At 31.4% G+C, this 18,345-nt stretch overlaps 1 protein-coding gene across 4 annotated transcripts in view; it reads right to left on the reverse strand.

The window, feature by feature from the left end:
* Positions 1-18,345, reverse strand: part of LOC111416918 (Adenylyl cyclase X D) — a 36,863-nt gene that overhangs the window by 18,041 nt on the left and 477 nt on the right. For 2 of the 4 annotated variants that reach the window (XM_071194038.1, XM_071194035.1), the window contains 4 exons: positions 17,972-18,037; positions 4,179-4,319; positions 3,513-3,899; positions 3,262-3,411 (listed from right to left, as the gene is read on the reverse strand). In XM_071194038.1, coding sequence (XP_071050139.1) covers positions 3,262-3,411; positions 3,513-3,899; positions 4,179-4,319; positions 17,972-18,037 — 744 coding nt within the window. Of the gene's footprint in view, positions 1-3,261; positions 3,412-3,512; positions 3,900-4,178; positions 4,320-4,369; positions 4,475-10,156; positions 10,555-17,971; positions 18,038-18,345 lie in introns of those variants that run through there. The other 2 variants (XM_071194043.1, XM_023049041.2) reach the window with 2 other exon arrangements.

The following is an 18,345-nucleotide window of genomic DNA, read 5'->3' on the forward strand; positions in this document are numbered from 1 at the left end:
AATTTATGAATGATTTATTTCATGGAAAATTTTAATGCAATTATTTAAATAACTAAAGTATCTACTTTTCAACACTTCAAAGCGATTTTAGAAATCTCATTTAAATCTTGAGATAAACATTTTTGAAGTAAACGAGTTTTTTAGCAACTGCAACTTTTACAATTATATTTGTATTAAATTCAAAAATTCCTAAATAAGCCATTCCATGAAAAATTTTAATAAAATTATTTAAATAATTAAAGTGTCTACTTTTCAATACTTCAAAATCATTTTAGAAATCTCATTTAGATCTTGAGATAAACATTTTTGAAGTAAACAAGTTTTTTAGCAACTGCAAGTTTTACAATTATTTTTGTATTAAATCCAAAAATTCCTGAATAAGCCATTTCTTGAAAAATTTTAATGAAATTATTTAAATAATTAAAGTGTCTACTTTTCAACACTTCAAACCGCTTTTAGTAATCTCATTTAGATCTTGAGATAAACATTTTTGAAATAAACGAGTTTTTTAGCAACTGCAAGTTTTACAATTATATTTGTATTAAATCCAAAAATTCCTAAATAAGCCATTCCATGGAAAATTTTAATGAAATCATTTAAATAATTAAAGTGTCTACTTTTCAACACTTCAAACTGATTTTAGAAATCTCATTTAGATCTTGAGATAAACATTTTTGAAGTAAACGAGTTTTTTAGCAACTGCAAGTTTTACAATTATTTTGGTATTAAATTAAAAAATTCTTGAATAAGCCATTTCATGGAAAATTTTAATGAAATCATTTAAATAACTAAAGTGTTTTTTTTCAACTCTTTAAACCAATTTTAGAAATCTCATTTAGATCTTGAGATAAACATTTTTGAAGTAAACGAGTTTTTTAGCAATTGCAAGTTTTATAATTATTTTGGTATTAAATCCAAAAATTTCTAAATAAGCCATTTCATGACAAATTTTAATGAAATTATGTAAATAATTAAAGTGTCTACTTTTCAACACTTCAAACCGATTTTAGAAATCTCATTTAAATCTTGAGATAAACATTTTTGAAGTAAACGAGTTTTTTAGCAACTGCAACTTTTACAATTATATTTGTATTAAATTCAAAAATTCCTAAATAAGCCATTCCATGAAAAATTTTAATAAAATTATTTAAATAATTAAAGTGTCTACTTTTCAATACTTCAAAATCATTTTAGAAATCTCATTTAGATCTTGAGATAAACATTTTTGAAGTAAACAAGTTTTTTAGCAACTGCAAGTTTTACAATTATTTTTGTATTAAATCCAAAAATTCCTGAATAAGCCATTTCTTGAAAAATTTTAATGAAATTATTTAAATAATTAAAGTGTCTACTTTTCAACACTTCAAACCGCTTTTAGTAATCTCATTTAGATCTTGAGATAAACATTTTTGAAATAAACGAGTTTTTTAGCAACTGCAAGTTTTACAATTATATTTGTATTAAATCCAAAAATTCCTAAATAAGCCATTCCATGGAAAATTTTAATGAAATCATTTAAATAATTAAAGTGTCTACTTTTCAACACTTCAAACTGATTTTAGAAATCTCATTTAGATCTTGAGATAAACATTTTTGAAGTAAACGAGTTTTTTGGCAACTGCAAGTTTTACAATTATTTTGGTATTAAATTAAAAAATTCTTGAATAAGCCATTTCATGGAAAATTTTAATGAAATCATTTAAATAACTAAAGTGTTTTTTTTCAACTCTTTAAACCAATTTTAGAAATCTCATTTAGATCTTGAGATAAACATTTTTGAAGTAAACGAGTTTTTTAGCAATTGCAAGTTTTATAATTATTTTGGTATTAAATCCAAAAATTTCTAAATAAGCCATTTCATGACAAATTTTAATGAAATTATGTAAATAATTAAAGTGTCTACTTTTCAACACTTCAAACCGATTTTAGAAATCTCATTTAGATCTTGAGATAAACATTTTTGAAGTAAACGAGTTTTTTAGCAACTGCAAGTTTTACAATTATTTTGGTATTATTAAATTCAAAAATTCTTGAATAAGCCATTTCATGGAAAAGTTTAATGAAATTATTTAAATAATTAAAGTGTCTACTTTTCAACACTTCAAACCGATTTTAGAAATCTCATTTAGATCTTGAGATAAACATTTTTGAAGTAAACGAGTTTTTTAGCAACTGCAAGTTTTACAATTATTTTGGTATTATTAAATTCAAAAATTCTTGAATAAGCCATTTCATGGAAAATTTTAATGAAATTATTTAAATAGCTAAAGTGTCTATTTTTCAACACTTCAAACCGCTTTTAGTAATCTCATTTAGATCTTGAGATAAACATTTTTGAAGTAAATGAGTTTTTTAGCAACTGCAAGTTTTACAATTATTTTGGTATTAAAGTAAAAAATTCTTGAATAAGCCATTTCATGGAAAATTTTAATGAAATCATTTAAATAATTAAAGTGTCTACTTTTCAACACTTCAAACCGATTTTAGAAATCTCATTTAGATCTTGAAATAAACATTTTTGAAGTAAACGAGTTTTTTAGCAACTGCAAGTTTTACAATTATTTTTGTATTAAATTCAAATATTCCTAAATAAGCCATTCCATGGAAAATTTTAATAAAACCATTTAAATAATTAAAGTGTCTACTTTTCAACACTTCAAACCGATTTTAGAAATCTCATTTAGATCTTGAGATAAACATTTTTGAAGTAAACGAGTTTTTTAACAACTGCAAGTTTTACAATTATTTTGGTATTAAATCCAAATATTCCTGAATAAGCCATTTCATGGAAAATTTTAATGAAATTATTTAAATAACTAAAGTGTCTACTTTTCAACACTTCAAACCGATTTTAGAAATCTCATTTAGATCTTGAGATAAACATTTTTGAAGTAAACGAGTTTTTTAGCAACTGCAAGTTTTATAATTATTTTGGTATTAAATTCAAAAATTCCTAAATAAGCCATTCCATGGAAAATTTTAATAAAATTATTTAAATAATTAAAGTGTCTACTTTTCAACACTTGAAACCGATTTTAGAAATCTCATTTAGATCTTGAGATAAACATTTTTGAAGTAAACGAGTTTTTTAGCAACTGCAAGTTTTACAATTATTTTGGTATTAATTTAAAAATTCCTGAATAAGCCATTTCATGGAAAATCTTAATAAAATTATTTAAATAATTAAAGATTCAAGAAATCTCATTTATTTCCTGAGATAAAAATTTTGTTATAACATTTATAAATAAATTTTTTTCTTACCTCTTGTTCCTTTTCGAATTCAAGTTTAAGCGTAGATTCAACCAAATCTCTTCTATCCAACAAACTAATCCTTTTCATAATTTCAGTTACCAATCGAAAGTACATTCCAAATCCATTTATGCAGAGTAAATAAATTATATCGCAGACGACCTTAAACAAATTTTAACGTTTTGATGATCACGATAAAAAATGATTGATTTTGCGTCTAGTTAAACAAAAATAAACAAATTTAATAAAAATCAGCAACTTACGGTTACGGGTCTTTCTTGGATAGATTCCCAATTGTAGAGGACTCCTAATGCAATATAAAACGTGGACATCAATAAGCCGAGAATTGCGGCTTTGGTATTCGAAACGATATTAAAAAATACGTAACACGATAGGATAAAAAGCGTATTATAAGCGGGTTTGAACGATATGCTACTGTCGCCTTTTATTAATAATTTGATATTATGGAACGTTGGAATTGCGACGTTCATGAAGAAAAATATAATGAACACCACAACGGTAATCGAACATAAAAGTGTGGGTCTCTTCTTCACTAATTTTTCCGATAAATATAAAATTACAACGGATGATATGGTTACGAAAATGTAGACAACCAGATCTAAGATTACTTCATTTAACGAATCCTTTCCCTGTAAAAATATAGAAAAGATAATTTTTAAAGATAATTTTTATAATAATAAAAAACACGAAACATTCTCAATTGATTTAGGTGATATCTTCAAGTGAGATAAAATGAAAAAAATTGATAAGATGTCCGAGATGGGTTACATCCGTTATTTTTTGTTTGTTTGATCGGATGTCGAATATTACGATAGCATGAATCATAAGTGATGATGAATGAACGAAAATATAAATACATAAACGATATTTACGAAAAAAAAAAGAGTATTTTGTGTTTATCATCTCACCATGTTTATTCCGAGCACAATTGAAAAATGCGTCAACGAAAACGCGAACAACAATATTAAAAACGTCGACATATACCCATGATTGGACTTGTGAATATACGTTTGGAATAAAGCGTCCAAGTGGTTTCCAGCGAAATTTTGCTGTAACAAAAAAAATTACGATTAAGACTATACTAATAAAAGAATCTTACAAATTTCAATTCTAGGAATGAGAGCACATCAAATTTTGATAAAAAAAAAATCTTAATCAAAAAATAAAGAATTCGTTTTACACCAAATAAATTTTGAAGTTTAAATTTAGATTGTTAATTTTGATTTATGACATATTCAATAATTACAATAAATAACAACGAAATAAAATTTATTTAAAACATTTCCTTTTCATTTTAATTCGCTTAAAACGCTAATTCGTGTTCCAATTACAACACGCTTTATTGCTATTTTAATGAAGCAATTTAGAGGTAGATGTGAAAAAGCATGGAAAATTTCAAACTATAAACGCACACACAAGTGCCGAATACTTAAAAAAAGAAACGTGCTCGTAATTTAAAAGACTGTGATTTGAAATCACGCCGATACGAGACAAATAGTTAAACTTGATGGCGGTGTAATTGCCAATTAAATAGATTTAATTATAACAGAAAAACTAGTAATGTGTCAATGACGAATTAATACACTATATAAATACAAGATTTTTAATATAATGCTTTTATATAAAATATTGATTTGTTAATGAAAATATAAAATGACTATTTAAATACTTTAGATGGCGAATGTTTATGAAGTAAATGATGTGAACCAATAAATCAAGTGAAGGTTTTATTTTAATAACCGTATCAAATTGTCTAAAATTGATTAATCGATTGAGTACTATAAATCGTTTTAAATATTCTCTAAGAATCATTTAAAAGTTATATATATTTAAATTTATATATAACATGTTTTGAGGCGTTTGAATACAGACCTCCATTTTGATCTGTTGGATCGAATAAAAGTGTGTTATGGTGTGACAATGAAATTCAGTTTGTATACAAGGATAATTACAGTGCTACAATAAAGTCTACATACATCCCAGAAAATGATAATATCTCAGCTCATAAAATGTAGTTCAATGAATTTTTTAAACGAAGGATATTTGAAGTCTATATTATGTTAATACAAAATCGAAACAGTTCGACTTGTGCTACGAAGTGAAGGCTACTTCACTTATTCTAGTTCTAGAATTATTCTAGTTCTTGTGTTAGTTCTAGTGATAGTGCAAAGCTAGAAGTAACACTATATCTAGAACTAGAAACATTCGGGCTTAGCCGCACGTCTCTCAAGACTGCTAAACCCGAATTATTCTAGTTTTAGGTCTTGTGTTAGTTCTAGTGATAGTGCAAAACTAGAAGTAATACTATACCTGGAACTAGAAACATTCAGATTTATTCGCACGTCTCTCAAGACGGCTGAACCCGAATTATTCTAGTTCTAGGTCTTGTGTTAGTTCTAGTGATAGTGTAAAGCTAGAACTAACACTAGACCTAGAACTAGAAACATTCTGCTAGAAACATACTTTCTAGTTCTAGTGTCAGTGTTAGTTCTAGTTAAATAAAAATATACAACATCTTATGCTAACTAGCGCTAGTTAGCACTGTCTCTAGAACTAACATTAGACGTAGAACTAGAAACATTTGGGCTTAGCCGCACGTCTCTCAAGACGGCTAAACCCGAATTATTCTAGTTCTAGGTCTTGTGTTAGTTGTAGTGATAGTGCAAAACTAGAAGTAATACTATATCTAGAACTAGAAACATTCGGATTTATTCGCACGTTCTCAAGACGGCTAAACCCGAATTATCCTAGTTCTAGGTCTTGTGTTAGTTCTAGTGATAGTGTAAAGCTAGAACTAACACTAGACCTAGAACTAGAAACATTCTGCTAGAAACATACTTTCTAGTTCTAGTGTTAGTGTTAGTTCTAGTTAAATAAAAATATACAACATACAACATCTTATGCTAACTAGCGCTACTTAGCACTGTCTCTAGAACTAACATTAGACGTAGAACTAGAAACATTTGGGTTAGCCGCAAGTCTCTCAAGACGGCTAAACCCGAATTATCCTAGTTCTAGGTCTTGTGTTAGTTCTAGTGATAGTGCAAAACTAGAAGTAATACTATATCTAGAACTAGAAACATTCAGATTTATTCGCACGTCTCTCAAGACGGCTGAACCCGAATTATTCTAGTTCTAGGTCTTGTGTTAGTTCTAGTGATAGTGTAAAGCTAGAACTAACACTAGACCTAGAACTAGAAACATTCTGCTAGAAACATACTTTCTAGTTCTAGTGTTAGTTCTAGTTAAATAAAAATATACAACATACAACATCTTATGCTAACTAGCGCTACTTAGCACTGTCTCTAGAACTAACATTAGACGTAGAACTAGAAACATTTGGGCTTAGCCGCACGTCTCTCAAGACGGCTAAACCCGAATTATTCTAGTTCTAGGTCTTGTGTTAGTTCTAGTGATAGTGTAAAGCTAGAACTAACACTAGACCTAGAACTAGAAACATTCTGCTAGAAACATACTTTCTACTTCTAGTGTTAGTTCTAGTTAAATAAAAATATACAACATACAACATTTTATGCTAACTAGCGCTACTTAGCACTGTCTCTAGAACTAACATTAGACGTAGAACTAGAAACATTTGGGTTAGCCGCAAGTCTCTCAAGACGGCTAAACCCGAATTATCCTAGTTCTAGGTCTTGTGTTAGTTCTAGTGATAGTGTAAAGCTAGAACTAACACTAGACCTAGAACTAGAAACATTCTTCTAGAAACATACTTTCTAGTTCTAGTGTTAGTGTTAGTTCTAGCTAAATAAAAATATACAACATACAACATCTTATGCTAACTAGCGCTACTTAGCACTGTCTCTAGAACTAACATTAGACGTAGAACTAGAAACATTTGGGCTTAGCCGCACGTCTCTCAAGACGGCTAAACCCGAATTATTCTAGTTCTAGGTCTTGTGTTAGTTCTAGTGATAGTGTAAAACTAGAAGTAATACTATATCTAGAACTAGAAACATTCGGATTTATTCGCACGTCTCTCAAGACGGCTAAACCCGAATTATTCTAGTTCTAGTTTAAACCCGAATTAATCTAGTTCTAGATCTTGAGTTAGTTCTAGTGATAGTGCCAGTGTAAAACTAGAACTAACACTAGACCTAGAACTAAAAACATTCGGGCTTAGCCGCACGTCTCTCAAGACTACTAAACCCGAATTATTCTAGTTCTAGGTCTTGTATTAGTTCTAGTTTTACACTAGCAGTATCACTAGAACTAACACGGCTAAACCTGAATGTTTTTAGTTCTAGGTCTAGTGCTAGTGTTAGTCTAGTTTTTTTTGTTATTCAGCGCTAGATAGTTGTATATTTTTATTGAGCTACTAGCTACTTACTTGCTACGCTATTGTCGAAAATTGGTCATACCAACTTAGAAATCTTCGTGGGCTCATGACCAACAACTTTGTTAAAGATCATCACATGATCAAATGCATACTTTACGATTCTATAAAGGACATACAGACAAACATTCATTTTTATAATACATATAGATAAGGAACACTAATAGATTCTTTTAGGACTGTATGTAGACTTTTTTGAGTTAAAGATATGATTATGTTTGTGTTCCCCTTGATTAATAATAACTTATATAGTTTTTATGTAAAATATGGAAATAATTGGAAAATTGGATTGAATTACATTTCGGGAGCTGAGATATTATCATTTATTTTCGGGGCTGTATGTAGACTTTATTGTATCACTGTATAGAGCTTTCAGGAAGGTTGTAGTCAAGCAGAGGAAAGCTATGAACCTAATGGAAAAAAAATATTAAAAGAAGACAAATTAGGATAGTAAACTAGGTCGGCTGAGGTACACTGTATAAAACAAACTTTATGATAAACTTTATGAGTTTAAGAAAACTCGATGAGTGAAGTTGCGATTAACACCTCCTCATGGTAGAAAGCTGAAAATGGTAAACGACTAATGTAGACAGAGACCGAGTGTTCGTCACGATAAGCGAACTACTTAATAGGCGGGTTGAGAAGGGCACTCTATTGCTCTACGACTGAGATATCGTCTCTGAAGGCAGAAGAATTTGAAGGAACTAAGGAAAGAAACTACCTGATTATTTCTTTTTCTTCCCGAGTAGGATCATGGATATGTTTTTATCAAATGAGTCCAGAGTTTCACGCTGAAAACAAACTTTGAAAATATGTACATGGAATGTCAAAATAATGGAGCAAGCTGAGAAAATTCAAAATACTTTCATGGAAATGACCCAACGCTAGCTACTGTGACATAAAAGGCTATAGAGTACTATTCCGGATTGATCCATGAACAGGAAGTAGAATTCTTCTTCTTCCTTGTATCCGAGGTCTAAATGTCTCCATTTATTTCTGTCTCTTGCTGTTCTTATCCATTCTTTAACAGCCACACCCTTCAAATCATCGATCCACCTCTTTTGTCACTTGTATTCTTCTGCGAATGTCGCCATTTCGAATCTTGTCTCTCATAGTGACTCCCAGCCTTGCAGTTTTCTTTGTCTAGACCATGATTTCAAGTCGTTTTAGGCTTCGCGTTATTTGTTTGTTTTTTAGTATAAAACTGAGTTTTCCAAATGCTGCTCATGATAGTTGAATCTGTCGCTTTATTTCTTTGCCAATTTTGACCAAGATATATGTACTGGCTTACATTTTCTAAAGAGACGTTATCAATGGCAACATCATTTTGCATAAAATTCTATATCAAAATAGATGCTGCTATACTTTAATGCTAAGATATGCAAGGAAAAAGCAGGTATGTATCGAAAATGAAAGAAAAAACTCTCACTACGTTTGCGGCCAACCTGCAAGAACCTGTATAACCAGCAGTAGCAACTTGAAGATGAAAGGTATGTAAGATAATCTAATTCTTAGTTTCTTTAACAACTTCAACAATTAGGTTTATTAGTTCAATACGTTCATTTTTGCTGATTCACTTTGTATACATATAAGCAGTTAGATAATAAATCTCAGGAAAAAGGTTTAATACAATTTAATATAATCGACGCCATTCGCGATAAAACGTAATCGAATCACATACACTTTATTTGGATTACTAAATAACTTGATAATAAAATTTCGGATATTCTATTTCAACAAAATATACAAATGATACGTGAAAATATCTAATTATAACGAATTATCTGATTATAGAACTTTCAGATATTGAATTAAAACAAGTTATATCACATTAAAATCGTTATTATTTAAACTTTCTTCTAAGACATCAAACATGAAAATATCTCTATTTATACGGATAATATGAAAGGTAGAGTCTTAAAATAGTTTTGACATATTTAAGCACATTTAAGTAATGCGATCTTATCGACAAGTCATTCAAATATAACGCATCATATTGCATTGAATTCCTTATTAATTAAGCTTCCTTTTATGATATTACTACTCATTGAAATATTTAGAATTTTTTAAAAATTACAAAAAAGAATAATATTAATCAAGTCTACATTGTGGTATTTATATCTCGAAAATCTTTATTTTTAACTTAATTTTTGAAGCTAATTTTGCTTATTAATCTCCACTTTATTATGGTTTATCTCAAAATAGATGGTGTCAGGTTTAAATTGAGATATAAATCGCCAATTACAATAAATTATCGTAAATGAATTGTTATAATAATTTCAAGGTTGAATTAACATAATTAAAAAATGCAAATGCAAGAACAACTCAATTTCAATTTTTAACGATTTTAAATGCAATAAATTTTTAACCATATTATTCTGTATGGTTTCATTTCACAAAGGGCTTTACCACAAATTTCAATCATATTCCATGAATGACTTGCAATACTACATTTTTATTGCAAATTTTTTCTTATATTAAGTGTTTCAGATAATGATAACAACTTTAATAGAATAAAATTAAAAGACTTACTTAATAATAAAAGTGACCCCTCTCTCTCGATTTAAATTCCACTCACCGAATTCACTTTATTGAAACAGTTTTAAAAAAACTTATACAAATTTGAATTAACACATTGTAATACCGCGACGGCTGTACGAGCATGGCATTCAAAGCGTAACAAACGTATGTCCGCATTGTCGACATACCGCGTTGGCTTCGGATCGCGCGACTGCGGCGCTAACGTTTTCTCCCTCTAATAATATAACAATAATTTCGTGATCCCACATCAATTTCTGAAAAGCAAAAAAGCTCGACGCGACAAACCTCAAATAGCAGGTTGACGATTTCGCGATTTAAAGGGATGCCACTGAACGTCGCCGTTGTGAATCATCCAAGTGGCTGGTCGCGAGGTTCGTTATCGATTGGATGTGGGCATTGGCGAGCTTTAAAAGCTCTCTCCCTGGCAGGTCGGTACCCCGAAAGCGAACGGGCGAGCTTTCCCCGGCTGCAGCTATGCACTTGCGATGTGCTACTGCTGCTGCGTTGCTATTTTTAGATTTCGGGTTATTATTAGGTACGGCGCGCGATTCTGGAAGTGAAGAGGAATTGGGTTCTCTGGGTCAATTTGAACTTTTAGTGCTTATTTCCTGATATCATTTAGGTTGAGAATATTTATTTTATTAACTATATAATTAAATCGGTAAATTTTAAGCTAGTTGCTTCGATAAAACGGAATATATTTAAAGAAAATTGCTTTTAATGAAATAGATATTTTCCCTCAACATTTTTATCATTATATGCAATCAGAGACGATGAGAGAAAGTCAGATTAGAAATGACATTGTTAATGTTGAGGAAGCGAATGATATTAAGACCAGGAATGTCAGAATTCGTCTCATAGAGAAAATATGTGTATTCATCTCTGGTGTTAGTAAATTTTTCTAAGTTAAGTTGAGGTCGCTTGCAGCCGAGGTGGTACATCTATGTTACGTTAATACAAAACTACTCCATTTTCAAAGATATCTATACTAATTAAACCGAGGTCGCTTGCGGGCGAGGCTCTACATCAATGCCATATAAATACAAAACCTTACAATTTTCAAGGATATACTTTCTAATTAAGCCGAGGTCGCTTGCGGGCGAGGCGCTACATCGATGTCATGTTGATACAAAACTACTCCATTTTCAAAGATATATATACTAATTAAGCCGAGGTCGCTTGCGGGCGAGGCTCTACATTAATACCATATTGAAACAAAACTATACCATTTTCAAGAATATACTTCCTAATTAAGCCGAGGTCGCTTGAGGGCGAGGCGCTACATCGATGTCATGTTGATACAAAACTACTCCATTTTCAAAGATATATATACTAATTAAGCCGAGGTCGCTTGCGGGCGAGGCTCTACATTAATACCATATTGAAATAAAACTATACCATTTTCAAGAATATACTTCCTAATTAAGCCGAGGTCGCTTGCGGGCGAGGCGCTACATCGATGTCATGTTGATACAAAACTACTCCATTTTCAAAGATATATATACTAATTAAGCCGAGGTCGCTTGCGGGCGAGGCTCTACATTAATACCATATTGAAACAAAACTATACCATTTTCAAGAATATACTTCCTAATTAAGCCGAGGTCGCTTGCGGGCGAGGCGCTACATCGATGTCATGTTGATACAAAACTACTCCATTTTCAAAGATATATATACTAATTAAGCCGAGGTCGCTTGCGGGCGAGGCTCTACATTAATACCATATTGAAACAAAACTATACCATTTTCAAGAATATACTTCCTAATTAAGCCGAGGTCGCTTGCGGGCGAGGCGCTACATCGATGTCATGTTGATACAAAACTACTCCATTTTCGAAGATATATATACTAATTAAGCCGAGGTCGCTTGCGGGCGAGGCTCTACATTAATACCATATTGAAACAAAACTATACCATTTTCAAGAATATACTTCCTAATTAAGCCGAGGTCGCTTGCAGGCGAGGCGCTACATCGATGTCATGTTGATACAAAACTACTCTATTTTCAAAGATATATATACTAATTAAGCCGAGGTCGCTTGCGGGCGAGGCTCTACTTTAATATCATATTGAAACAAAACTATACCATTTTCAAGAATATACTTCCTAATTAAGCCGAGGTCGCTTGCGGGCGAGGCGCTACATCGATGTCATGGTGATACAAAATTACCTTATTTTCAAGGATATACAAGATGTTTCTAAAGGAGGTCTTTCATGTAACTTTTTGTTCAAAATCACTTCTCCGCCGAGCTAGAGCCCTCTAAAGTTAGGGGAAAAAGTTGTCCACTATGGAGGAATTTAGAAGAATGAAATTTGGCAGATCACTGTTGCTAATAAAATGACACCTTTCGACGATTTTTGTAATCCTAAAATGTTATTACAAGGCGGTGAAAAAATCAACCCCTACAATACTTTGCATCCGAACTTTTTAATTCAATACGCAACTTTTTTGTCTTTTGACATTTTCTCCTAAAATTATTAGTTTGATCACAAAAAAATAAAATAATACACAGGCTCAAGTGAATTAATTCAGAGATTGGTTATTATTAGTCAAAGAGATGAAGTTATGTTAAATTGATCTCAGCATTATTTTATTTTTTGTGATCAAACTAACAATTTGTTAGTTGTAAAATGTCAAGAGATAAGAAAGTTGCAGATTTTTTCCTTAACTTTAGAGTTCTATAAAATGGATGAGAAGGGGTTTTGAACAAAAAGTTATATGAGGGACACCCCTTAATTTTCGCTGAAAAATTATCCCTTGAAATCTTTCGCATCAATTTAGAAACACCCTGTATAATTAAGCTGAAGTCGCTCGCGGTTGAGGCACTACCTAGATGCCATATTGACGGAAAACTATAGTTTCCAAGGAAATACTTCCTAATTAAACTGAGGTTGCTTACGGAAGAGGCGTTATATCAAGGTCATATCGATACAAAACTATACTAAGCAATATTAATAGAAACCTATGCAATTTTCAAGAATATACTTTCTAATTAAGCCGATGTAGCATGCGAGGCGTATATCTAAGCCATATCGATACGAAACTACACCTTATCCTTATTTTTTCGAAAATATGTAGCTTTTTATTATGCTGTATGAGATTGGATTCAATGATTATTATACCTTGCAATGATTCTTGGCCCAACCTCAACAATCAATTCAGGTTGGGACGTTCATGGTTTACATAAGAGATTGGATAGAGACATTCTTGGATTATATGTAAGGTTGGACTGCCCCTCCCTTGAATGAAAGATGAAATCGTGTAAGGTTCTCAACGTAATTAAGCTTTTTTATATTAGTGGTAATAGATTTCACTAGGTGGAGCTAAGGCCGCAAAAGATAGCGGCTTTATATTGAAATAAAGTCACACAAAATGCCAATCTGCCTTAAATTTTGTCCAATTTTGAATTGATATAAAATGTTATATTGAAATATTAATAGCAGTGCCAAGGCCGTAAACGAATTTGGCAGTATTTAGAGGAAATTGTACCAATTTACATCTCCACACAATGTAAAGGTTACTTCGTTGCCCAACCATATCTTGTGGACGTAATCTTCCCCATTTCACAATGTCCTGAACATCGCATTGATCTCTGATGTTGATTATTCTGAAATTATCCTCAACGTCCTCTTTTCTACTCTTAATATGTTTGACTACTCTTAGTTTTGTTTGAGTCTTCGAATATTTCAATGTCATAAGTCATTATTGGGCGAATGCATATCTGTTGTATCCGTATTATCCATACTCATCAATTTTATTCTATATTTTATTCTTTCCGGCATCGAGGATACTTGAGAGGTCCACACCCAATTAGAAAAATTCCATAACTTGTTCAATGGGGGTGTTGTTCTTATTGGCTACCCTCAGGTATTTAGTTTTTGAAGTAAAAACAACCATGTTCAGAACCAGATCATCGCAGCGTTGTCACCATAACATATTATGCAGATATGATCACTTCCTATAACCGTTAATGACAAAGCTATGACATCAAGTATTTGCGATGGGTGAATTTGTTCGTTTGTTATTAGGTAAAAGAGGTGATTTTTAGCCTCTGCTATTTGAGAAGATGTTAATATAATTGAAATCCACCTTGAAATCCCCCATTAGCACGAGTTGGTACCCATCTTACGGTACTAACTTGGTACCTTGGGCTACTTGGCCACCCCGGGGCTGTATGGACACAACGCATACGTGTTCAGTCCTGTGTCACGAAAGCGAGGTTAGGTTATGTTTTTGTTTCTGGTGTTTTTTTTTCTTGTTATCAAAGGAAGTCACTGATTAAAAATGGTGCAAGACTTGAAAAAGGCTATGAATGCAGTTTGAAAGGGAATGTCAAGGAAAAAGGCCGCAGAAACGTTCAAAGTGCCTCGGACAACATTAATACGGAAGATACTTGGAAGGAATTCAAGACCCATCCGACTGTTTTAAGCAAGTCTGAGGAGCTGTTGATTTCTGAAACATTGGCTGTTGTTGCGAATTTGAGGTTCCCCTTAACAAAGGCCAACATTCGAGATGTGGTGATAAAATACCTAAATAAACAAGGGAAGCAGGTCAAGGTCTTCAAGAACAACCATCCAGGTCCAGATTTCAACGATTCTTTTATCGCTTGAAACAACCTGTCCATCAGAATATCGTCAAACATCAATAAAAATACATTCCTTAATGCTTCAGTTACATTTTCAGGGAAACTTGACCATCTGACATGTAAAGTAAGAGATTGTCCCTAAAGCGAAGTTTAGTGTAAAATAAGCCCCAACAACAGGGCTATTCGGATATCATTTTTTTATATATTTTTTGTTGTTTGTATAAGGTATTTTCAATGTTTTATAATAGCTATATAATCCTGAAGGTTAGGTTGGTATGATGAACAAGTTTCTGTTGACTTAACTTCATTTCTTCACTTTTAATCTTGAAAAATGCGCAAAAATCTTACGGTATTGTTTTGGAATGCTTTCTATTAAATTCTGGAGCTGGTTGTAAACATTCTTTTTCGTTTGATTTGATAGTGTCATCGACTCCTCCTAATCTGATTGTGAGTGCAACGTGTAATAGCTTTTCGTGTATTGCGTTCTGCGGTCTTCCGCTGTAAATCAATACATAGTTGCTATATTTTATTGATTTCCCACCTGGTCGTCGCTGATATGACGCAGATGTTTACTCGGTGCTTATTCAATTCCATCTTGGTCTTTCTTAATAAGCATCCAGAACATCCAAAAATCCTTAACTTATAAGTTGTCATCGTGATTCATACATTCATTTAGGCCCATTACTACCACTCATAGTTAAAGTCGTTGATAGTCTTATCTATCGGATAGCTTAAAAATTGGTTACTACCATTGTATTTATCTTATAGATACCGCTATCCAAGGGATAACTTTTGAAATATCTGTAACCCGTAATTTATACTGATGTATAAAATTTGAGCGTTTTATTATTTCAGTTAAAATAAGAAAAGTAGTATAAACGTAAATACAAAACTATTAATAATTAACATTAGATAAAATCATCATGGATAATTTCTTCGACATTGCAGATGAAGAACAAATTTTTGCAGAAATTAATGAATTATTTCCTATAAAAAGCGAAAAGATAATAAGGAGTAGAGTTGACCATTTAAATATTCATTCAGATGTTGAATTTATGAAGATATTTCGTCTCTCGAAAAAAAGTTTTCATCACCTTTTGAGTCAAATAGAAGATGTAATAAAACTTCCATCCATGATGTAAGTAATTTGTTGATTGCTATTATTTAATGTAAAATTCATCAAAATTTTGCTGTACTTCTTTCAAACCGTTTGTTGCTGACTCTTCGGTTTTATGCAATAGGTAACATGTTGCTATCCATAGCAGATTTTGCAGGAGTGAGTGTACAATTGGCATCTTCAGTCGTTCATCATGTTAGTTGTGCATTATTGTTTACTATCACATTTTAACATACAATAATACGAGATTCTTTTTTGTTATTAGAACAGGTTAGAATATCGTCAAAATACCTAATAGTAGGTCTTTTGACCACATAGAGCTGTCAATTTAACATAATAGACCAAAAAATCTCTAGATTCCTTGATTATCTCAAGGATTTCTTAACTATGAAATAAATGGAGGTGGTAGTACGGACGACCCTGTTATCTACGAGATAAATTGTATCTTATAGATAGCTTAACTGATAGATAGCATTGGTTTGGTAGTAACGGGCCTTAAACATCTAAATGATCGTCGAGTATAATAAGCTTTTAATGCTTTTATAATACTTTTATCCATTGGTTGCAGTAAACTAGCCGTATTTGATGTAAACACATTACTTTGACGCGTTAAATGCGATGTCTTTAGAGGAACAGTTCATCTTCCGGGGTAAAATGAATCTGAAACCAGCCTTCAAATAATAATTACTAGCAAACTTGGGTTCGTTAGATTTATTCTTGAGGACTCTATGGTTTTCAGATCGATACACCAACCAAGGTTTTAATTTAAAATCGCCAGAAGCGTTTCCACCAAGCTTAAAAATTTGTGGGAGTGTGAGGCAGCAACGTGTGGCACGACGCGCCATATTTGGACACACCCTAATTGATCTTTCGAAGCTATAAATCCTGAAAATGCCTTTTCATAGCCACATTCTTCTATTAACTTCTTTAATTATCAGGAAAAGCAGATGTAGCGACTTTATTGGCACTTACCGCTTCACCACTTTGTGCATTGTTGAGCCATTTCTGCTCAACATACTTTAAGAGCATATTTTAAGCATCATCCATTTCTGTTGTGAGACCACGCAGTTTACGAATTATATTAGAAGTTAACGGCTAAACATTTTTTACTGTTTAATTTATCCCTTAATGTTTTATACATAGTAGTATACGCTAAGTTGAATTTATGTGCTAATTCCCAACTTTTCAGATCTTCAGAGTTTCACGATTCTACATGTGTCGAGAGAACCTTCCTGTATCTGAATTCAACGTGATCTCGGCCATGATCTAGTCCATCTTACAATCAATCTGGGCGGAAGCAGATCTAGATTAAAGATCTACAGCGATGAGTCAAAAACATTTTTAATGATTTTTTTATTTTTAAAACTTCTTTTAGGACCATAACACCAAGATATTGAATGTAAACTTTTCCAATTAAAAAAGTATTATTAAAATTGATTATTTCAATAATAGTAATAAAAAGTATGCTAACAAATAAATTATAAAACGAACAAGATAACGTCATCACTATTATCTAATCATAATAATCTGTTAACTAAACCAAGTGAGCTCAACATAATGTCAAAGTATAATTAAATAAAACTGATTTCAATGCGATAATACAACTTCCTTTTTATACAATAAATCGAAATTGTATAATGATTACCAATTTCGCAAAATGAAACTTTACACTCTTTATGAACTCACCCACAAAGATTTCACGAAACGTGATTATTCATCACGGAAATTATCTCCTAAATGATTCATACAACTCGAATAAAGCTTAATTTTGAAATTAATTTAATAAAATAATATAAGAGAAAATCACTTACTTTTAAATCGTTAATAAACACATCCATCACAAAAAAACAAGTTTAAATAAATTATAAGAGATAAAATTTGAATTATTATACTGACTGTCGATGTATTGAAATAGATTTGCGGTTGTAAATAGATTAGTTTACGAAAATCAAGTGTGATTGTTGCAATCGATTGTAAATGATAAGAAGATTTTAAGTAATCCATCAAAATCCCTTTTCTTTAGTTTAAATTATAAAGTCGGAAATAGTAACTACTCCTAATAAATTAAAAAAATAAGATAAATTAAGATTAAAATTCGCTTACCTTTAATCTGATATAACCCCATTGTTTGTGATCCTCCTCTGCGGTTTCGACGTTTAGCCCATCATCCTGAAAAAAAGAATAATTCATTTTAAAATTCGATAATTAATTTAGTGATTATTAAAACAATTTAGAACACTTGTGCAAGTTGTAATATGTTCCGTTGTAATTTATCTGGTTTTGATCGCTTAAACAAAAGATTCCAAGAAAGGTCGTTAACAAAAAAAACATACTTTTCATTTTAAACAAATATAAATTACAACAAAAAAATCACTTGACGGAGACGTTGATACGTTATCTGAGGAGAAAATTAAAAATACTATCGTTAGGAATTTTGATTCGGTTAACTTTAAAAGGAAATATCTTGTTTTATGACG

Source organism: Onthophagus taurus, chromosome 1 (genome assembly GCF_036711975.1).
Source record: "Onthophagus taurus isolate NC chromosome 1, IU_Otau_3.0, whole genome shotgun sequence".
In the NCBI taxonomy this organism is placed as follows: domain Eukaryota; kingdom Metazoa; phylum Arthropoda; class Insecta; order Coleoptera; family Scarabaeidae; genus Onthophagus; species Onthophagus taurus.